The sequence below is a fragment of the Sturnus vulgaris genome, chromosome 5, assembly GCF_052056855.1.
Source record: "Sturnus vulgaris isolate bStuVul1 chromosome 5, bStuVul1.hap1, whole genome shotgun sequence".
In the NCBI taxonomy this organism is placed as follows: Eukaryota; Metazoa; Chordata; class Aves; order Passeriformes; family Sturnidae; genus Sturnus; species Sturnus vulgaris.
Genome location: NC_142247.1, coordinates 62121755 through 62145524, shown reverse-complemented (window position 1 = coordinate 62145524; position 23770 = coordinate 62121755). Strand labels below are relative to the sequence as shown.

General features: G+C 37.0%; 1 protein-coding gene across 1 annotated transcript in view; it reads right to left on the bottom strand.

Annotated features, from left to right (window-relative positions):
• Positions 1-2682: 2682 nt before the first annotated feature.
• The window catches only part of ORC5 (origin recognition complex subunit 5), a 63740-nt gene continuing 42652 nt past the window's right edge, over positions 2683-23770 (bottom strand). Inside the window, exons 14-15 of the mRNA XM_014869030.2 lie at positions 6764-6876; positions 2683-3236 (exon numbers count right to left, since the gene is read on the bottom strand). Coding sequence (XP_014724516.2) covers positions 3191-3236; positions 6764-6876 — 159 coding nt within the window. The 3' untranslated portion in view covers positions 2683-3190. The remainder of the gene's footprint in view (positions 3237-6763; positions 6877-23770) is intronic.

The following is a 23770-nucleotide window of genomic DNA, read 5'->3' as shown; positions in this document are numbered from 1 at the left end:
ACCAAAGTAAGATAAATCACTGTCCAAAAAGAGTGAATCAACTACTATGTTACATGTGGATGCAGCCTTGCAAGCTTTATTAAAAAAATAACATCTTCATATTATGTGCATGAAAATGCAACTGTTGATGAAGCCAGAGCATTCAAAGGCACTAATCTCTTCACAATTCATGACAGCTGCATTTCTTTTTCCATTACTTCATCCTTGTAAGAACAAGCCCCAGCTCCTGTTAATATCTGGATCAGCCACTGGACACAAGGACTGTAAGTCTGTAATTTTTTTCAGTATTATACTGCTTTGTGATTCAGGAACTATGAAAAAAATATGGCTATTTTAAAAATACATACTGCAGCACTAAGGTACTGAAGATTTTCTGATTAGTTAAACTATCCTGCTCTACATTGTTTGCAGAGTTCTCAAAACCACCTGTAGAAGAGGTGAAATCCTGGCCCAAGGGAGGCTAAAAGAGGACTCATCCATGAAAATGGGGTCTCAGAACAGAATATTGCTAAGGTATCTAGTAAGAAACTCAGCAGTAATTTATAAATTCATTGACATGGCTATATAGAAATATTTCTAGTTTGTCAGAATAAATCCTACTATTCATCATCAGCATAGTTATAGCCTACATCAATCATTTGCACTTCAGTCACCTTGTTCATTCTCATACTCTGCTGATTCAGCTTTAAATTTTATTTCACTGATAGGAGTCTTTCACAAAGGTCAAAAAAGTGCATTCAAAGTAAGGAGACTGGTTCTGTGTATTGAATCCTCAGTTGCTACTGCTTCTCTAGTTAACCTCATTTCAGTGAAATTAACTACATTCTACAAAAATTAATATCCTTATCCTTTGGATTTGCACTGGAAATAATCACTAATACTCATAAGGCTAGTATATAAGAAATTAGACTGAAAAAATATCAGCTGCACTAAGTTTTCTCATCGCTTAATTTCTAAGATCTTTATTTTATGTCTACTTTGTACTCCAAATTTGGAACTGAAGAGTTTTGAGGGTCTGGTCTTTTTGCTGGGAATGATTTGGGTTACTGAAAATGAAATTTTGTGACCCAATTTTTGTAGCACTTAACAAATCAGTATCAGTCCCATCGTGTTTCATATATCAAATTCTAATCGAGATCAGAAATTACAAATCCTTATTATCTACTGCTACTGTTTTACATAGACTAGCTGACATATGAATACCTCCAAACTTGTTTGCACTACAAACTGCAGCCCTAGGTAGTCATACGGGAGATCCACAAGAGCCAAGCTCAGCCCAGTACTAGCTCCAAGATAGAAAGGCACTGTAAAGTTTAGCCCAAAGTTCACATTATGGACATTTTTATAAGTAAAAACAAAAGCAGGTAGTAAACATTTTTGAAACCGGCTATGTATTTACATCCAAGCACTTCAGTAAGTGTGACAAATGTTGCCACCTCATGGACAGGTGCAGGGTTTGATCCAGCTCAGCAGTAGGAAGGAAACAGATCACGGAGATGACTCATTGCTGCCCTTTCACACTCCCCTGAGGGAGGAAGCCAGAGCTTGGCCAGAAGGATGCTTTTGTCACTTGGGTCTGAATCCAGAAGTATGGCTGCACATCCACAATTACGGGAAAAAGAAAAAAAAGAAAAGAAAAGAAAAGAAAAGAAAAGAAAAGAAAAGAAAAGAAAAGAAAAGAAAAGAAAAGAAAAGAAAAGAAAAGAAAAGAAAAGAAAAGAAAAGAAAAGAAAAGAAAAGAAAAGAAAAGAAAAGAAAAGAAAAGAAAAGAAAAGAAAAGAAAAGAAAAGAAAAGAAAAGAAAAGAAAAGAAAAGAAAAGAAAAGAAAAGAAAAGAAAAGAAAAGAAAAGAAAAGAAAAGAAAAGAAGCAAAGACAACACATGGTCAGAGTATTTCACCATTTCTAATATAAGAGCAAGGGGGATGACTGATGATTTTTCCTTGAAAAAGCCTGTAATGTTCAACTGAGGATCCGTCTTTTACTGTCAAACAGTAAAAGGTGAGCACTCAAGAGTAAAACTGAGAAACAGGCTGTGGGACCTGGAATCTTCAAGAGGGTTACCAAAATTTTCAGATTCTTCAGATTCAGATTCATGAAGATAATAACCTCCAACTGGGATTTTAATGCTCCATAAATTGTGTTACCTTCTACCTGGAAGCTGCAATTGTAGTGTATTCCATCAGGTATTTCCAAGGACACAGTTTTATGTTACAATACCACATTGGTTATTCACTGTTCCACCACTTTCTGGGAATTACTGCAGAAAGACTCTGTCACCTGTTGAATTTCTCCCTTCCTGACAAAAAGGCAGCTGTGCCGTCCTCCTCTACAGGACAGAGGCTGTTACAAAAGCCATTACATGGTGTGTATGTTAAAAGTACATTCATTCCACACAGCACTATAATTAGCACTTCATGTAGCTGGATGAGCATAGAAGGACTATAGAATGTTGAAGCAAAAATAAAACATTTCAAGTTTGACATAGGGATAGAACTTTAAGAATCAATTATTTTTTAAAAACAGAGCTTTGTAAAAATACATTCACAGTCAACATTTATGAATGGTCTGAAAAAGACAGTATGATGACTAACTGGGAGTTCCCTACCATCATGATCTCCACATAACAGGTAACAGTCTGCCTACATACTACTGAAGAGAGAGAAGAATTTGTACCAGCTTGATTTTTAAATATGTTCTTATGTTTATTATACTTTGCTACTCCACTCTCCTAAAATGGTGGCCTCAGGAAAAGCTGCTTTGGCAGGCAATTGCAAAGATTCCTGTGGAGAGGAAGTGAAAAGACTGGGCATACAAACAACGGCTGCTGCCATGTTCAAAGCACTGGGGAGAGTTCATAGAGCAAAATGCAGTCCTAAGTAAATGGGTTTCAGGCAATTTCAGTGTTAAGATAACATCATTAAGAGTAGAACAGATTGTGCTCAAACCCTGCTGTTTATAATTAACACATTGCTTCCAAATACTCCAGGGTCCCTGGTAAATAGTCCTCTGCTCAGATCCACCCAGACCAATCAGAGTATTTTCATCAGGTTCCATGCTGGGCCAGCACCTGTTTGGACAAATCCAAAAGAGCCAAAATACTCTTCTTTCTGGCCAGCTAAGTAGAGAGATGAACACAGCTTGCCTTCCTTAGTCATTGTCACAGTGTCCATATGGCTGTGAATCTTGTTTTCACAAGAAATCGTACAAGTACTTTATTATGTCGAAGTTCACGGTCCTATAAACAAAAACACAATATATTAGAGCAATCATCTTAACAGTGCTAAGACTTTAACCTGTTTGGAGACAGCACATTCAGGACATTCTGCACAATCAAAAGCAAGCAATTCCCCAAAACAAATGCAAGCAAGGATTAATGAATTTTTCATTTCTCTCATTGTTTACAATACCTCTCTTCTAATTACTTAAACTTTGTAAAATTCTAGAAAAGAAATACAGCTACTTCCTAGTAAAGAAAGGAAGACTCTTATTTCAATAATGAAACAGTAAAAATATAACAATATTACTAAGAGTATATTTTTGTATGCCAAACTTGATGTTCTAGTTGGTGAGGCAAAGCACCAACCTTTTATGCTATTGAATGTTTTGTTCATCTCCCAAACCACCTGTTTTAGCATGTACTACGTAACTCCTTCATCTGTACTCATTTGGAGCCTGCGTTCTTTCAGTCTTGACAGTAGTTGACCCATGTTCATTGCTAAATTTGAAAAATCCAAGAATGCCAATCAATGGGATAGAAGATTTTAATGTACACTTTTGTACTTTAATGGCAGGCAAAATGAAACAGCAGTAGAATGAAACATATAATTATTTTTTTTCTCTAAACTCATTATTCTATACAATCTAACACTCAGACTTCAGGGTTTACTGTTTGAATAAATAATGCAAATTACTGCATATAATGACAAGTATAAAATTAAAAAGTTTTTTTTAAGTATTCAGTGATGCAAAAATAACTGCTAACAATACTAAGTGAGATTAGCTAGCTGAATTCTTATTTGTTGGACTACAATCATTTAATATTCTCTGTTCATGCATCAGCCTGTAACCCACTTTTCAAAAAGTTTTTATAAAACATTATTTTGAACAAAGAAAAAGTTTAGAAATCCCCAAGATACATAACAGGAAATACTCTGTTGGAGTCTATTTATTAATCCAGTGACAAATTTAAAGACATTAACTGCCACTGTTAGACTTGCATGTCATGGTGATACTCGAAAAAAGTGCTTTAATTACAAGGCTTTCTACAGAAACAAAATCATACACGCTAACAAATGCTGACCTTATCAACTAAATGAAACAGAATTGTCTTGTCATAACAACTGGGTTTATTACAGACTCTCTGAAAAGATCCATTATTTTCAATAAACACTAAGAGAGCCCTACTTCAGCCAGAGAAAATTGATGAACTTAGGTTTGAAATTCTTAAAACAGAAATTATTTCTAACAAAGAAACATACAACCTTACCTTCAGCTAAATGTTCAACTACTATGTAGTAAAAAAAAGATGTTTCCACAAAAACTGAGTATATGCCACAGAACAGAGCCAGATATGAGGTTCAGTGGTAATAAAGAGAGACTGTGTACTTCAGCAGTTACCATGTTAAAAGCCACCACGAAGAGACATAAGTTTTTTACTCTTTTCCAAAACAGGTGGCTTTTTTTTAGTGCAAACTTCACTTTTGCTTAAAAAACGCAGAAAATGAAATGACAATCTGAACAGCTTGAATGGGGGTGGGGAGGGAGCACCCTTTTCTGTCCCATTCTTTGCACTCCTCAGCCTTCCGTTAGGAAATATACTGGAATAACAAGGTTGAGATGGTAACAAGGCTGAGGTATCTGAAGATTTTACTGACTAACAAACTCATTTTAGTACTATTACAGTAACAGAGAAAGAAGTATCAGAAGATGAGCTGCTTACTTGATATGCATTTTGGCTGAAATTGCAAAGCAGTTCCTTTTTCTGTGACAAATACAACCAAAACTATTGCACAGATAGAAAATGAAATTTCTTAAAGCACAGAAGATCAGGCCTTCATCCTATAGCTAGTAGCCCCACTCAGAGAAGAGAGAAGCTCATTCATAATGAATTCATGAAACCTTGTCTTTTTATGGATCATCCTCCTTTAAGATTTAATAAATACTGTGGGCTGAAAAGTGTATTTTAATAAAAATTGTAACAAAGGAACAAAGCAAGATTTAAAAAAAAGGGAGAAACAGGAGAAAAGCAGAACAGCCAACTTTTAAATCTATCTATCTATCTATCTATCTATCTATCTATCTATCTATCTATCTAATTTAAATAGCCCTATCTAGGCAGCAAATTAAGACCTGCAAACTACTTGGAGGAGGAGTAAAAAGAACTGCTTTCTTCAAAAGAACTGCTTTCTTCTTCATAATATGTAGGAAAAGTCCGTTTGCATACACATATATGTACATACATATATATATACACACATACACACACATAAAACCTAAAGGAAAGCAGGCTAATATACTGTACCATGCACTGAGGTTTGAAGTGACAGTATCTCTGACAACTACCTTCTCCAGTAAGCATGTGCTGCATGGCACAAGTTTTGGTCCTGTTTTCTGGCCATCTCTACCTTCCAGCAACTTTAACGCAGTCACTGAAACTTCTAAGGATGTCAAAGTTGCAAGGAAAGGGCTGTCAAAGTATCCCAATTCAATGTATAACTGTATACACAATGATCCATGCTGCTGAGCAGATGGTCTGCTGTGCTTGGTTCCAGGGAGAGCTTTTTCAGGGCATCACTCACAAGTGACTTTACTGCCGGGAATAGCAAATTGACATAGCAAAGCTGTGGAGGTCCTGGCAGTGTGGTCTGGCCAGACCTGAGCCAGACAAAGTCTCATTCTGTGGCCTATCCGATTGAAAACTGAAATTAGTGTATCTGTTGCATTTACAGACAAGGCTACTGGACATTTAATAGCTCAGGAAAGCAACATGTGCACTGAGGTTATGGATTGCAGCCTACAGCTCAGGCTCCTCTGAAGCCCCACATGACAGAGAAGAGTTGGACTTGAGAACATTTCTCCCTTTTTGACACATTCTGTTCTGGTTATAGACAGTTTTTCCAAGACTTGCTAATAAGGTGGCAACAACAGATAAAATACGAGACACAGGCCTGATTGGTGCCTTTGTATTGCATGCATTTCCATCTGTAAATCATTGCCATCTCTGCTCATCGATCTCAAATTATTCTCAGACTTCACGACTGAAGGCTCTGGACAAACAAAGATGCTGATGTACCTGCAGTCACTTACTGAATTAGCTTGTATCAATAACAAATCACATAAGAGAGTCTATGTGCAAGAATTCTTATTACCTATGTAGTTTTTATATCATATGCATAACACTGTCAAGAACCAAATATAATTTCATATTCAAATACAATAATGTGCTTTTTGGTAATGAAATGGACTGACATTTTAGAGCAATATTTTCCCATGAAGTCCCTGACCTTTATTAAACACAAAGACAGTATGTTACTGTAACACATACTGCCACTGTAACATAAATCTTTTCCAAAACAAGAATGGACTGTACTTACCTTGGGTACATAATTTCTCATAAATAACATGACTTATTCAGTCCTTCTTAAAAAACATCCACAGATTTTCTATTCTGGCCTGCAAAGAGCTATAGACTAAGCAAATACTTGGTTTGAAGTCTCTTTCAAATTAGCACATGCAACAGTACATGAACTCTAACAGGCTCACCTGGCAATAGCTCTGATGAAATCCAGAGACACAGTACATTTGTATCGTGGTCCATCAAGCTGGTCATTCTGGCCAACCATGGATAACAGCTGCAGTGTCACGAGAGAGGTGATCTATAGACAAGAGACACTAGCAATGTTAGTAATTTTTGTTAATATGAATAGCTGTGGCCAATGTATTGTTTTGGGATTTTTTTTGTTTGGTTGTTTTTTTTCACATTTGGCGTAACTCCCACTTTTCTCTGGAAAGTCACTCCTACTTGCTTATTGTTCACTTCCACATAGCTCTGCAGCTAGAAAACCCAGGAATGTACATACATCTTGCCATTACATCAGCACTAGCAGTGTTAGATCCAGGCTAAAACCTTCATCCTTCATATCACAAGTTATCCTGGAGTTTTGATCAGAGTAACAGGAATAATAGGCACGAGCTGAGCATTTTCCAAATCTCGCCCTGACAATCAAGAGGGACTAGGATTTTTTTCATTTATCCCTGAAAATCGCCTATTGAACTTTCCCACTCAAAGTTGGATGGATATTCCTGTGCCAGATCATATCACATTTTGAACAGATGGATGTATCACTCTATTCCAGATAAAAACGAATTTGAAGGTTGGAAAGAAAAGGCTGAAGATTGTATGCTTAAAAAGAGCAGAGCCCGAGTTGAGAGAAATTTGCCTACAAACACACATACAGTGTCTTGACAGAGCCATTGATTATTTTACCAAAATAGCAATGTACCAGCATACTTTTTCACTTTGTTCCTCCAGTGATGGCTATGGCACCACTGAAGTGCAGTCACAGGGTGTCCCCACTGAAAACAGCCAGCCCATTCTGACTCAGATAAGAAGAGACACCCTAGTTATTCCATTGTCTCCCTATCTCCTCCCACATACCAAGGAAAGAAAGAGGTAAAAGCAGAAAAGAAAATTTTTACCCAGCCTTTACAATAGACACCACTGACAATTCAGGGCAATGAGGTTACATTCTGTAACAAACTGTATCTGGCCACAGGTTTCGTTTTCAAAAAACCAGCTAACCATGACCTACTTCTGAGTAATGATAATAGGACAGTAAGGAATTTCTCAAGAATAAATGTATCAGGAACGAAAGTGTCAGTTCAAACGTTCAAGGAAGCACATTGCTATAAAAAGCATCAGCAAGTTCTTACCAGTATCAATAAAAAAATAATCCTAACTCAGTAATAACCTTGCTCTTTTGCTGAAAGTACACTTGGTTTTCAAATTTGTGACACTGCTTCTAGGAGGTACGCATAATATAATAGAAAAAAACGACATCTACCTGTGGAGAATAGAAAAAAATATGGTACCCGAGAATGAGACAATTTTTTAACAGCCTGCACTTAACTTTAATATGGCATGAGACAACAATAATTTGGATTCCAAAATTCTGCAGTCTTTGGAGTTTGTTTAAGGAATGCTGGTCTACACACAGTCACAATGAAAAATTCCATTTACTTAATTCAGATCTATAAATTACATGATTTATCAAATTTTAGCACTGACAAAATTTAAGAAAATTGAACTCAGTAAATGGCAAATGGCTCAAATTCCAGTTCATTAATCCGTTTGCATGATATCACTAGATTGGGATAAACCTCAAATACTCATGAGAGTACATTTTTCTCCATTCTTCATTCAACAAAGTGCATATTCATTATGGAGGAATCTGCTGTAACAATTGCACCCAGGTGCATCAATACTGGCAAATCACTTCTGCACTACATACTTGCAGCTGGTCTCACATTCAGAAATCACCAGTGAAGGAATAGCAGGAGGGTTCCTTAAAGTTCCTTATGACCACAGAAAAAGTCTGCACAGTTTGGAGTCAGACCCATTTCAGTTTTATGTGGGATACAAAGGTGATCTTGCTGTTTCTGCATTACAAATGCTCCAGCAATATTTCAATAAATTGTACATTTTCTTTTCTAGCTCGCACTAAATGCTCTGTGAGTAACACAAGGTCAGCAATGTAAAACTCTTTATTAAAGGCTGACTCAAGAAATCTGAACTGGACACTAAGTTCCATTAATGTTCTTAACTAAAGAAATTAACTCAATATACAAAAAGACTCAATCTACAATATTACAAGATCATCAGAGCAATGAACTTAGGAAACTGGAACCTTTTACTTATTTCTTTCACAACACTTAATAAATGTCATCACAGGAAAACAAGTGCAGAAACAGCAACTCCTGACCCTGAGACCACTTAAAAAGACAGCTGTAGAGAGAACTGCCATTTTCAATTCATGCAGGCAAGAAACAGTTTTATCTCCAAAGAGGCTCAGTAGTGACAAAGAGAGAAAACCTATATTTAAGGGGAGTAAGTAGGAATCAGCTTTCCTAACAGCCAAATTTTAGAAGCGAAAATATCTAACTTGTTAGTCTTTGGAGTAGAATGCAACATGTAGTAGTTATAGATGCCTGGCCTGTACATGGAGAAAGGCAGAGATCTCCCAAGGACAAGTCCAAAAGCCTGCCTGCTGAGGGGGCAGCAGCCTGGAGCTTTGTTTGCACAGCTTTTCCAGCGGCTTCAGGGAGAATCAAAACCAGCAGGGGAGCTCAAAAAGCAATGGCTTCTTAATTTTTTCTTGCTTTATACAATACAGCAGGAGAGCTATATGCTCTAAGCTATATTCTATGAGCTACAGAAATGGGCAAGACACCTATTTTGTGCAATAAATTGATAGAAAAGACTGAATTGTGGTAGATGTGGAATTATTAAGTTTCTCTAATATTCTGTGCTGAACCTAGACCAAATAAATAAAAGATGACTGTCTTCACCAAACAGTTCAGAAGTCTTCTGGGACACAGAAGGTCCAAATCCCTTCTGACACAGGAGGCTTGAGCACCTCTGCTGAACGTCTGACAGATAACTGGAGTGGGAGCAAAGGAAGGAGGAAGAAAAAGCCATGTACAGTATTAAATCATCACCAGCCTAACTTGCAATTTTTGCATAAAATTGCAATTTCTCTTGGTCTACCTAGGGCATTCACCTGGTAAAGCACGACACAGAGGAATGAACTGGGGTTTAAGACAGTGTATTTGTAGTGTATTCCCCAATATTCATATCCTGTTAACTCTTAAGTTCCAGGTGCCACCTATAACTTAAGCACTGAAAAACAATTACTACTTCAAAAGTTCAAGTACTGTAAAACTTCAGAGGCAATATGTTCTTAAATTAAGACACATCAAAAGTTTGAAACACAGATGGGAAAAATATGAATGCAATGCCAAACTAATTGCACTTCTTAGCCAAAAATACACCACTGCTCTTGAAATATTTTTTAACTTTTTTTTTTTTTTTTTTAATATCATGGGTACAGTGGCTCCATTTCATTATCACAGAAGCTTGAGAAGAAACATCTGGCAAGAACAGGCTAGAAATAAGCCAGAAAAACTGTGTGGGCGACAGAAGAAAGAATATTTTTTGAGAATCTTTTGAACAAAAGAAATTACAGTTGGAAGAATATTCCAGAGTTATTTGTAAAATTACTTAAATTGGCGATGATTTAATACTAGCAAAAGTTAATAATGAAATGAAATCTTCTACAGGAATAACAAAAAAATCTGAAAAAACCCAACTTACTGATCTGAAAGATGTAGAGAAATGGATTTCACCAGTATGTTTAAAGAATAAGTGATGATGGAACTTGCTTTGAAATGTATTTGTGTGAGAAACCTGCTACTGAAGTCTTGGATCCAAGGTGAAAATAATCATAAAAGCACAGCAGACAATTGTTCCCAGGAGGAAATGACTGCTGAGATTGCTTCTGGAGATTCATTGGTCAAATATGGACATTGAAACCTCTGGAAAAAAACAAGCAACCCACAGGCCATCCTTCAAGGCAGCCTTTTTCTTATCAGCCTAGACTAACAGATGGGCCTTGAATTATTCCCCAAGCAGACACAAAGACTGGCTTTGTGAGCACATGGCTGTGTGGAAGTGAGAAGGATTCCAGAAGCAAGGGCTGTCTGCAGAGAAAGGCCAAGCTCTTCCCAAGGACACCACAAGAAGCCAGAAAATATTCACTGAGGCACAAAACAGGAGCAGAATTAGAACCCATGACACCAGGAAATGCATGGTTAGTTTGGGTAAGCAATGACAGATTATCTAGGAAAGAGTCTGGACAAAGTGTGGGACATATCTCAAATCCATAGGATAAAACTACACAGAAAATAATGCTGACTATTTGGGGTGGAGGGGAAGCTGTTTCCGCGGAGATGTGATTGAAATCTCACTAAGGATACATTTTCAACTGGACTGGAAAAATATTAATGAAAGGAGGAACAATTTCAAACTGGCAGAAATGTACTAGATGATCTCTGTGGGTTTTTTTCATCTCCACGTTTTATAATATTCAATTATCTTGCCCAAGACATACAATTAATTCTAACTCTTCAGTCTGGCTTACTGTCACACACAGATTCTGAATGTCAAACATATCAAGAAACTAGTAACTTTCCATATTCAGCACCATCAGACAAGGGTACTACATTCTTTCACAGTCACATGAATGGTGCTTTGCAGCACCATCACCCTGTGGCTCTCAAAGCCTGTGCACTTGATCAAAACCTAACACTGCAAGCAGTCACACTCGGGCACATGGAAAAACCTCTGCTATGCAACAAGGCACTTGGAACACCCAGTATCATTTACAAAATTCATTTCAGTCAAAATGACTATGCAATACTCTCCTGGAGTTAAATTCAATGACCCTAGTACAAATTATGTGAGTACAAAAAAAACCTGCTCAAAATTATTTCAATGAAAATTATAGCCAGAGTATGCTCATATGTCAGTCTTGTTTGAAAAGCTCACACAGAAAGATAACCATAGAACATTACAACTGTATGTATTTAAGACAGCAGTTGATCAAAATTGCTCTCATAAAAATTATTAAAAATAAATCAACATTTTTCTGAATGCTTATACAAAACAATCAGGTTTTGATACTGAATTACATTTTGTACAAGGCTTTTAATGCATGAAAAAAATACAGCAGGAACTGCAGTTAAACAAACATTCATTATGACATGCTTCAGCTAGGTATTTTACCTTTATCTCAGCTTAAAGCAATCCAGCTCTATTTTTAAGCTGTATTATGAACACAGTCAAAATGTTTCTGATATTAACAGAAGTACCAACAGACCCAGCCACAGCCTCAGTGCTGCTCCACAGTCCTGTGCCCCTCCCTTTGGGGACACACAAAGGTGGCTGTGCAGGATGTGAGGGGGCAAACACAGCAACCCAGCCTGCTCTGCAGTTTCTTTTAGGTATGTTTGCATTAAATGTCTTTCTTTGTCCCAGACTGGGGTTTTTATGTTTCTGTCACATAAGTATATTATTCAATTATTTTGTGTTGAGTCTCTAGGACCTTGATTTCATATTCACTCCAGGCAAATCTATGTGATTCAAAAAAAATATTTAAACAAGTGACTCCATTTGCTTTTTCAAAGCTTCATCATATCAGTGATTCAGTCATTTATTAAGACAGCCAAAACTTCCTTTTGTCTCTAAAAGACAACCCAGAAGATATGTTTATTTACCCTCAAGTACATGACCTTGAATTTCTTGCTGTTAAGCCCATTCAGTTTGTTTGTATCATACTCACCATCTAAAAGAGAACTCTAAAGTTTACTAAGCCCAAGGCACACAACATTCAATTTTACTAGAAAATTATTCCAGTTTTTATTCTACAGGTCATTAGAACCATTCTAACACGGTATTTTCTCCATTGTATTATCACTGTTCACCACCTCTGCCTTATTCTACTTGGTCTTACTTTTTGTGTTCCATTTACACAAAATGATGCTTGACAAGAAACAGTGCCAATTTCATACATCTAATCAAGGGACAAATGTGCATATTTTGGCCTTTTTCCTTCCCCCCTCCTCTTTCTGCACAACTCTACCCTCTCTCCTGTCTTTCAGACCACAGAACACCTTTCTGCATACTAGAAGCTGTCTTATTCTCCTGCAGACCATTCTCCTACAATCGGTGTCCCTTGTGACTTTTCAATCTCAAGAGAAGCAAATGTATTTTTCTATTTTGAGAAGGCACTTCCTAACCTTGCTCTATTCATATTTTAGAATACTTTCTCTTCAATTAGCAGTCTGTCTTCTAGGGTTTGTTTAGTGACTCTGACTAGCTGTAAATCTTGACTTATCAGTGCAGCTTCTCTGTAGTTTCTCATTATCTCTACTCCTCACATATTCTCTTCCCAAAACTGCTATTTAAAAAAAAACCGAAACAACACATATCATACTTTTTCTAAAATGGGGACACTGAATCAACATTCAAGAATCATCCCAAGAAACCAAGAAGGCAATTTTAAAAAGCAAACAAGAAATCCAGAAGGAAGTATTCTTCATCCAAAGTTGTTAATCTGTAACACACTTTGCCTCTGAAAAGGCAGTGCAGTGGAAGAGTTTGGAGGAATTCAGAAAGCCACTGAGCCACATTCATGGAAGCAAATAAAACCACGGGCTGCTGAATGCAAAGAACATGACCTCTGTGGCAAGCATTTGAGCCACAGGTAATAAAAAGTTGTAACATACAAAGACTATGCTCATCCTCTGTTTTCTGGTCTTAAATTTTTCCTGCTTATTTGGTATTACTGAGAAGCAGTCAGACAGTTTTACTGTCTAAGAAATAAAACAGTGGGTAAGCCCACTTTTGGTCTGACTTAATGCATTCATCAACGATAAAGTATATCATCTGCATCTTCTATTTCCTACCACTCTGTTTCCCCTTTTAACCTTCTCTTGGGCCTCTGCAAGGGCTCTCTCACTATTAATTACTGTATTCTCCCCATACATTGCAGTCTTTGTAAAAACAAAAAACCCCATTTTATGAAAATCCAGCTTCCCCCACCATCTCCTGAAAACGTTCTTAATATCTCAAAAGCATTTGCACGTATTAGCCTTGCCCACTCATTGTTACAGTAACATCACTTTTTAAAAGCAGTTCAATAATTTATTCATTTGGGAACTATTATTAAAGGAATCTTTCAAAGTGTTAATGAATTTGCTTTCTCGTCATTATTTTTATTCAATATAGAAATTAAGAAAAAGCTCCATTTTTTTCTCTCTCAGCACATTTACTTTAGCATTAATCAATCTGCCTAATAAGGAAAATAAAAGGCAGTTCACAACACTCTTTGCGTTGCTCTGCTCATCAACTTTAAAAAGAAGTATAAAAACTCTACAGAGTGATTCATGGATAAATCAGTATTTCTGAGTCTGTTCCCTCACTTTGAGGATCAATTAAAGTACTTGATAAAGGCATGAAAGGCATGCTAGAAATTTGCTTAATGGGGTATTTTTTGAAAGGATCAAATTATTTTCTGTACCTGAGGATTATTTGGAAATATTTTCAGAATTTTGTGAAGATCCCTGGAAGTGATGACAAGAGTTAATTTTGATATTCAAATCCAAGATTTGAATGTATCTGCAATCTGTTGAAGATGTGTACATCTAATTTACTCCGTAACAACTAGGAAACACATAACTCCTAAGAAGAAGGACTACAGATACAAGTTACAGACAGCTAATTCAAAAGTACTCCCCTTTCTAGTTCATACTTCCAAAATCTGAGAAACCAAAGATGGTAACAGATGGTCAAAAGAATACTTGGGGAATGATCTTTACAGTAAATTTGATTACTTAAGTCAGGTGGCTTCAAAAAGTGGACACCAGACAAAGGCTAGCTATTTTTCAAGGCACAGGCAATAGCCAACAGAAGTATCCTTCTGCCATACCTTCTTCATTCATTTTTGCATCAGAGGTCTCAAGTTCCAGGCAGGCTTTTTTAAGGAAGACAAGGAAAGCAACAGGAAGACTGTTTTCCAGAAGCAAACCTTTGTGCAACTGACCAAGCATATAACTTTAATTCACCAAATCTAGAAAATTTTGCCTTCCTCCCCATTCATTTATTACATCTGTCCCAAAATGGCAACATTTCTAGATATTGCAAGTCAAGTTCTATTAAGAACAGGAAAATAGTAATGTTAGAAATACTACCCAGTACCTGTGACACTGATAGGACTTGATATATTTACAGAAGGCCCCTAAATTTTTAATGCTATTTCAGTAAATTATAGAACTGTACACACAGTTACCAGCCTTTTACTGCTATATGAAGTTCTGTTTGTAGATACAGTTTTGCATTAAAAAATAATTCAAGCAATTAGGATTTCAAACCTGTCCTGAGGATAAAAATCAGTCTTTTGTACTTGGCAAGAGCAGAAATAATGAAATTAAAAGAGATTGCTCAGAATCAGATGTTTGAGAGTATCTCCTGAGTCTAGGCAATCTTGCTTTCTTCAGGAAAAAGAAGATATTCAATGTGTCTGAACTACAGTATATTTTTGGATGATTATGATAATTGTTTAAAGAGTATTGATCCAAATATTAGATAAAGAAACAAGATGTTAAGAATTCTTTAATTAAAATAACCACTCCAGGAATATTTGACCCAAATACTTCTGAAATACAGATCTCAGGCATTTCAACCACAAGAATAGAAAAATGGCAGAATACACTGTAGTCCAAATGGGAGTCTGCTATGAACAATAACACTTTAAAAATACATTAATTTTAAACCTTGAGATTGTTAAAACAGATCTTTAGAGACACTCCACAATAGCATGCTGCTTCTCAACTACTCACGAGATGCACTATAGAAGACTGCAATCAACTCCACATTCCCTGTGACTAGATAAACTCTGCACATTTTAGTGGTTCTATAGTAGGAATAAACAGTAGCAAAAACAAAAATAGAAACAAGTTGTATCAATTGTTTAAGTGTATAAATACAACATATTGGTACAAAACAAACATCCTCCCTGGCCCAATCTGCTGCCTCTTGAAAGTACCAGCAAAGGATGCTTAGGGAAGTGTATAATAAAATTGTAAGGAAGAAAAAAAATTTCTCGACATACTGGGTCCTAGTGTTCTTAACTTCAGAGACTTCAATAATTAGGTATAAAATTGTTCACACATAGAGATCTGACCTGTTGAAACATGACATTTCATGCTCCTCTTGTATTGTCAAATTTGAGCTAAAAAAGATTGCTGATTTGTGACATTAACACACTCATCAACACATTGGAGGAGAAATTCATTATAAGGCTGCACATCAAGAGATTAGAAATAACAAAACTGCCTAGCTCTCAGCAACGTATGGCAGTGAGTCATGCTACGTTTTATGTCATCCAACAGAGGAAAAGAAAAAAACCCAAACACCTGATTTACTTTCATATAAGACAGTAATTAGAATTTGATTTGGTATGGGATGTCAGAGCCTAGATAAACCAAGAGCTATAAAGTTCTTGTACAACAGCAACTGAGAGGAACAGTTACACTTCTGTTTGGAACACTTCCCTAACAAAATCATGACATTTAACATATTCCTGCACCTTTGTTTACAGGTACCCTTAAGGAGAGCAGACTAAACACCAAGGATGAATTTAAGTTTCAGTTCCAGGTTGGTTAACTGTCACCATGCAGCACAAGGGAAGAGAGGACTCCTGAAAGTCACTCTGTGCTGGTAGGAAATGGATATATCTGGAATCTTCCTTATCTGAGCTTGCCAGAAAACCAAATAGCCTCATGAAGAATATTCTACTCTCAGTCAGTAAATCTAGGCATTTGGTTCCCATCAGAAGGAAGGGAAAGATCAGGGAAGACTGTCACTCAAGAAGCCCTCTAGATGCTTGAAAACAAATAGAACAGCACAAGGTGATGGTTGTAATCTACAGTGAGAAGTGTTGTTTTCATTAAAGAAATATATAAGCTTAAACATGCTACAACAGAGGCTATAAATTCATAACATCCATTTCTAGAGAAAGCAAAGCTTTCAGCCAACCATGAATTGAAAATTCATAAAATATTAAAAATGAAGGTTCAGCGACCCATTAAATATGTTAGATGCAACTTCAAAAGATATCTATAAATATACTTGTATTCCTTGCTTAGATGTCCTACAAAGTGGTCAAAACTACCAGTTTTCCATCTCTTATTCAGTTATACTTTATCAGATAAAGAGCATGAAGTATCATTTATCAGTATGAAACATCATCTGTCAGCAATTAACTGTAAATAAAAAAACTGTGTTCTTCTAACACAACACTTGTTTTTTATGCATTTTCTGTCACCCTTTAATGCAACTGTGAAATTCTGCTAGTTATGCCACGTAGCACTTAGCTTTTTTAACCTGGAAAAAATATCTTCTGACACTCCTGTCTGGCAAGCAGGTGTGCTGGGTAAAAAGCCAACCAAGGCGACCAATGAACTAGTGAATCAGTGTGCTGCCACACCCATCAAGGCTGGTCAATGCATTAGACAAAGGACATGTGGGAAGGGAATAACTGCTAAAGGAAAACATTTCTTAGTAACAGTATGCAGTCAGGTAATATTTCTCCCACCTTTATAGCATTCAAGGACAATTCTGTCTATTTAGGTAGACAGAAACATTAAAAGAAACAACCACTCCAAAGAGTCCTGAAACCATCTTGCTATATACAATGCGTTAAAATTTGTGTAGTTTGCAAACATTGACTATACCACTCCTATATAGTTGCAAATCATTTATGGGGTGGAGTCTAAAAGAGTGACATGCTGCACAAGGGCATTTCCATGTCATTCAGGACTGGAGTTGGGAAGGCATGCAGTGACAGCACCTGTGGCTACAGTAACTTCTGGGGCAAAACCCTCCATGGAGCTGGGCTGGGGATTCCCAGAGTCAGGGAAACCCGAGAGAGCAGAGAAATCCAGCAGGATCAGGTAGCTCTTGTGAGGGAGGCTGAGATGGGAGGGTGATGCCAGAGCACCTGAGGGAGATTTGAAGAGCTCTAGGGAGCACAAGTGACCGGCAGCACAGTGAAAAGGGTGGGCAAACAGGACAGACAGGATGTGGCACAGCAGAAGGAGATGGCAGGGCAGTTTGTACAGCATCTCCTGTAGGCAGATGTGCAGGACAGTGAAGCCACCTTCCTGGTTGCTGAGTCTCAGTGGGGACCTTTTCACTCTCTGCAACTGCCAGAAAGGAGTTTGGGGATTGGCCTCTTCTCCCAGGCAAACAGGGAGAGGACAAGAGGGAATGGCCTGATGTTGCACCAAGGCGGAGGTTCAGGTTAGACATCAAGAATTTCTTCACAGAAAAGGTGTTCAGCCATTGGCACAGGCTGGCCAGGGAGGTGTTTTAATCACCATCCCTGGAAGTGTTCAAGAGATGACTGGACATTGTACTTAGTGCTATGGTTTAGTTGGCACGGTGGCATTGTCAAAGCCTGGACTTGAGGATCTTGGAGGTCTTTTCCAAGTTTAATGATTCTATGATTTGAAAAGGATAAAGAAACCTCCACAAGGTTAGTTTCAGTGGAATACTGTGTGGTCAAGGAACAATTTCTCATATTTCCATGACTAATGAACTTTTTTCTTTTTGCAGTTGATAGTTGTGATAGCCATTTTGTTTTGTGAATAATCATTGTGTCAAGACTGTCCAATAATATTCAGTAATTATAAATATGGATGTTTTGAATATTAATATTAAATTACTTTAAAATGGCTTAATCCTCCAAAAGTACTATACTGATCACCAAACTGAAAAATCCATACAAGAGATCAATAGAAAGGCATAAAAAACCAGGATGGAATCAAGCAAGCAATGAAGTATTTTGATCTCAACTGATTAAAAGTCACTTCATACTACAATGGTTACTGTAGTGAGAAATTACAGGAGAAAAACAAAACTGAACAAAGAGAAGCAGTCGTGATTGGCAAAAGACACTATTAGGGTCTGATGAAAAGCTCAGTAAGAGAAGCACAAGCAGCAGAGACCAAAATATTGTGTAGGGGATGCTCTGATTCTAAACACACCCTGAGCACCTGCCCCTCTGCCACTGAACACTCAGACCCGCCTTTTAAGAAGTTCTCAACACATTTTGTCCAAGGTGATATAGGAAAGGTGTGACTGCCAGGAGTTGGTTATTGGATCAGGACATACAGACCATTCCTCTGAGCTGCCAGGCAGTCTGCATCTGCCTGATGGCTGAGTTCAATTTTACAACCAGATCTTGTACATCTTGTCCTGCAGAAGAACTGTGTACTGTTAAAAGCTGACTAATTTTAACTGGAAAGTACATCAAAACTTCAGCATCTCAAGAAAATTTTAAGACACAATTCTACACTTAAAAAGACAGAAAAGAAAAAGGTTCCACACAAAGACTTTCCTAACTCTAAAACTGTTCTCATTTATTTTATAACACAGAAATTGTGCAATATAAATGTTACCATGGTAACAACTCACTTTATTGAACAAGAGAGAAAATAATTATCCCAAACCTGCATATCATGCAAGCACATGCAGTAAATTTATTGCTGCCCTTTTTTTCCCCCCTCACTATTTTTCTTCTTGCAAAGAGAAATAGATTTTGAATTTATACCTTATAGCAAGCCAGGCGTCATTTTGCCTGTCCCTCCCACTTCTTTGTATATTTTACACCTCCTGAGTGCATGATGTGAAGGACCCAGTTACTTAGAAAAAGAAAAAGGGATTAATGAATCAGAAATGCTCTTCCCCCTCCTGAGTGAAGTACAGAAGACTCCTATGTAAATGCTTCACGCATTTAAAAAAAATGAAGCCCTAAGGCAAGCACAGCACATGCTTAGTATTCACTCAGTATACTTAAACAGGAACCCTTAGTTTATAGAAAACCAAAAGTTATTCATCTCTAAACATAAATTAAAACTGATTTTACTGTTCTGTCCAAATATTTCCTGTGATATTGCATTTGTAAACATACATTTATATTTTATATACAAGGGGCAGCAATATTTTCAGAAGAACTGCATGGATTTAGCCATACAAATCCAATTAATCTCAATAGAACTTGTATGGCTAAATCCCTGTGCTCAGCTTTGACATTTTAGAAGCAGTGGGGGAGGTTTTTCAAGGAGTGAATATGTATTATACAAAACTTAGTTTTCTCAGAAATAAAATACCATGTAGATACCTAGAGATATCAACAAACATTTATGTGATTCTGTCAAGAAAATCACATTTTTAGGAAAGTAGGCAAGGATTTCTGCAAAACTCTTATTTTACAAAAAGAACAGTATTATCCTGCAGCCTATGAGATAAAACTAATCACATGTACATATTAGCTGGATAAATTATTCTTATTTTACCTCCAGTTTTGATCTTTTTACTTCACTTGCAGTGCATCTGCCTCTCTCATACGAAATGTTAAAGAATGAATTTAATCTAGTGTTCACAGTTGGAGGATGCGTTTGAGATGCATAAAATTCATGTTTTTAAAAGATCTCTTTAAACCAGTAACTTAGAGGTGCTGTTTTAGAAAGATGATCTTGTAACCACATTTGTTTCTTTTTTTGTTTATTTACAGTCCTAAACAACTTAGGGAGTTTAAGTGCAGAAAAAAAACTACACTCGACCAATTTCAGCAATGAAAAGTGCATCTAATTTTGGCTATCTCTTAGAAGATATCTTCAGGTACTAGAAACAATTTATGTGCACATACATTAGAGCACACATACAATCCAGGCTGTGCAAAACCTTAAGTCACTAAGCTGTCTTCTTCACGAAACTGGAACTCTCCAAATCATCTGAATAGAACTTATCTTGGTAGAGAATTCTTTCTGAAACACAGGCTGCAATAGTATGGCCTTCATAAATACACACACACACACACACTTATACTAGTGAGTATATTTAATACCTCCTTATGAAGCTCTAACATAAAAATATTATATATAAAAATAAATAAATATATACTACATAAAAATATAATATATAAAATACATAAATATATAATGTATAAAAATGCAATTCCAGTAGTTGAACTGGTAAAACTTACAATTCCATATAAAGAAGGCTGCTCTTAGGTGCCTTCTCCCTTCCCTTAAAGCCCTCAACAGTTGGTACCGAGATTTCAGTTCCTAAACCAGGCACTACTAGAGATATATGTTTCCCATACAGCAGTTGAACAGGTAAATCTCAATAATCTTACAACTGCAGAAGTGATATAAATAATATCTCCTTTTAGAATAATTGAGATTTTGCATTTGCCAGTTTTTGTACAGAAACCTTTTTTTCCAGTTCAATTATAAATCATACAGATGCAGTGGAGACATTTTTGCTTGTTCTTGTTAAAGAAAAAGTAAGAATTTTGGAATTAGCTGGATATATAAAGTATTTAAGAAGCACTAAACGATCAGGCCAAATTCACCCAATATAAGCCATCATGCTGCTGTTAATTCTTCCTGTACATGAACTGGTTAGCTAGTTGCTCATAGGAAGCCTTAGCCCACATTCTAGTTAAAAAGTTTTACTTAAAGCTTGTTTTATTTCAAACTAATAATGATCATTGCAGTACTGTATCCTCAAATCACACTTTTTGTCTGACATGCATTATAAAGTTACTACTTCATGAAAAACTAAAGCCATTAAAACCAGAAACATTGCTAAAGGAACGTTTTTATGTTATAGTGTGTACTGAAAGCCTTATGACTGGCCTTGAAACAAGTTCACTAAAGCAACTTCATCTTACAAAAAAATATACATTATCAATTGAGACAGTACCTGATATAACAGCCTCTCTGGCCAGAAGTCCTCCTCAGCGCCTTCCTTGAATCTTGTTTTACTAAAAAGCTGTGTATTTCAGTGTACAAAAGTTCAGTATTTTAAAAAAATGTTTAGCTTAATTAAACATATGTAATAAAATCTTTAATCTTTAATGGACTAAAATATGAAATTTTTTTGTGAATAAGTCTTCTATCCATAAGCCTTTCCCAATGCAAAAATCTCCAACATCCTCTCTTCATGTCCCTTACAACCTCAGCTTTTACATCTCCCTCACAACTCAGAATCACAGAATGGTTGAGGTGGCAGAGATCTCTGGAGGTCATCTGGTCCAGCTTCCTGCTCAAGCAGGGCCATCTCGACCAGGCAGCCCAGAACCATGTCCAGATAACTTTTGAGTATCTCTGAAGATGGAGATTTCACCACCATTCTGGGCAACCTGTGCCAGCACTCAAAGTCACCCTCACAGTAAGAAAGCATTTCCTGATGTTCCTCCTGTTTCAGTTTGTGCCTTTTGCCTTAAAGTAGCGCTGTAATTCCTTGCTGTGGCTCAGTATATCCCCTTATCCTCTACATGCCTCCTGCTCTTCCTGCTTTCCCACTTCTCAGCCTACGATGCTCCATACCCTGTGCCTGGGCCTCGGCTAGGTCCTAAGGCTCATCACATTCAAACATATTGAGCACTTGGGTGGGACAGCCTGAACAGAGCTCTCCTCAACTACTCCTGCTGCATCTTCCTGCACCAGACAAAACCGTGTTTGGATGTGGAGAAATGTGTAACTTAGAAACCAAACACCAACACGTTTATCCTTATGACAAGTTGGTTTCTTGGTAGGTTATTTTTTTCTGTTTGCCTTGTCTCTTGAGATATAACCCAAATCTTTATCTAAATAAGAAATTAGAAATCCAGAAAATTGAAACAATCATGAGATTCCCATGCAGCCTTCTCTGACCAAACCATCTTGGTGGTCTTTAATAACAGTAGCTCATTGAAGAAACCATGGATGAAATATAGTCAGTAGCCATAAAGGTGTTCAGGACCACCTCCTTCACAAACAAACTGTTAGACATTAATTCAGAAACATGATTTCCATTCAGTTGACTAATAGAATGATACCTTACTGTAAAAATTTTCAGAGGTTATTTTTCATCATCATTATCTAGGCTCAGGGTTCAACTTTTAGTTTCTAAATGCCTACTTTCTTCTAAGTGACAAGACTCTCAAACTCCTGCCTGAGTGCAAGCCACAAAAAACTTGTCCCCCTGCTTTTAGGCTGGCTCATCACCAGCTAGAGCCTGAATTACAGTTCCCAGTGGCAGAATGCAGCCTATTCAAAACAGCATGATTAGTTTAGCTAAAAAGAAAACCACAAGCAGAGAGAAATGGATTAAATAACAACAAAACCCTACATACATATGGTCTTATCTGAGACTTGCCTTGTTAACATTCCCCTTTTTTCAGCCAGAGAGTGAAGCACTTGCTGGTCCTGCCCAAGTGCAACTGCTGCCTCTGACACTATAACCTGAATCCTTCCCCCTCTCCAACACAATCCAAGGCTGAATTCAGGTATTGTTCTTCCTGTTACAAAGCAACTGAAAGAAAGCCACTGCCAGGTTCCCAGAAAGCTGAGAAAAAGCTTAACTGCATTTAACCCTTTGGGCTCCCCAGAACCAGCCAAACGACATCCTTTGGTGCTAGGGACCCACTCAGAACCCACAGCTCCCGTGTTCTTTGTGGCCATTAAAAGCTGCACTTGAGAATGCCACATATGACACAGGCAAAAAAAACAGGGAAATGGTGCTACAAAACCAAAGAGTTTAATTTTCTTCAATGTGATCAGGTGTTACATTCTCCTATAAAGACCTAATGGGAGGACTAGAAATGCAAAAATGCGATTAACAACTATTCACTTTCTGTTTTTTCCTTCCGCAAATAAATGTATTCAACTTTACAAATTGAGTTGTAAACCCAAGTTCCGTGGGTTCTCTGCAAGTGTTGAATTTAATAAGGTAATGAATTGATGAGAAGGCCGCTGTGCCCAAAACTACACTATCAATTAATTTATACAACAATTAGTCACAATAAATGCACACTGCTATGTTTCTTTTGCTCTGACTGGGAAGTAAAGGTATCAGTATATATGTAATGTTTAAGGATGTCCAATGAACCACATCTGCAACTTTATATCTAGAGCCAACAAAGAAAAAACTTTGACTCAAATGCTGATGACAGTGACTGGCAATTATTATTTAACCAAGAGATTAGACTTATATTTGGAAGAAAAAGATTGATGACTTACACTGGGTCCACTAAATATCTGACATAACCAAAGATTCCAGTGACACATATGAAATAACCACTAAAGTCAGCTACTCCA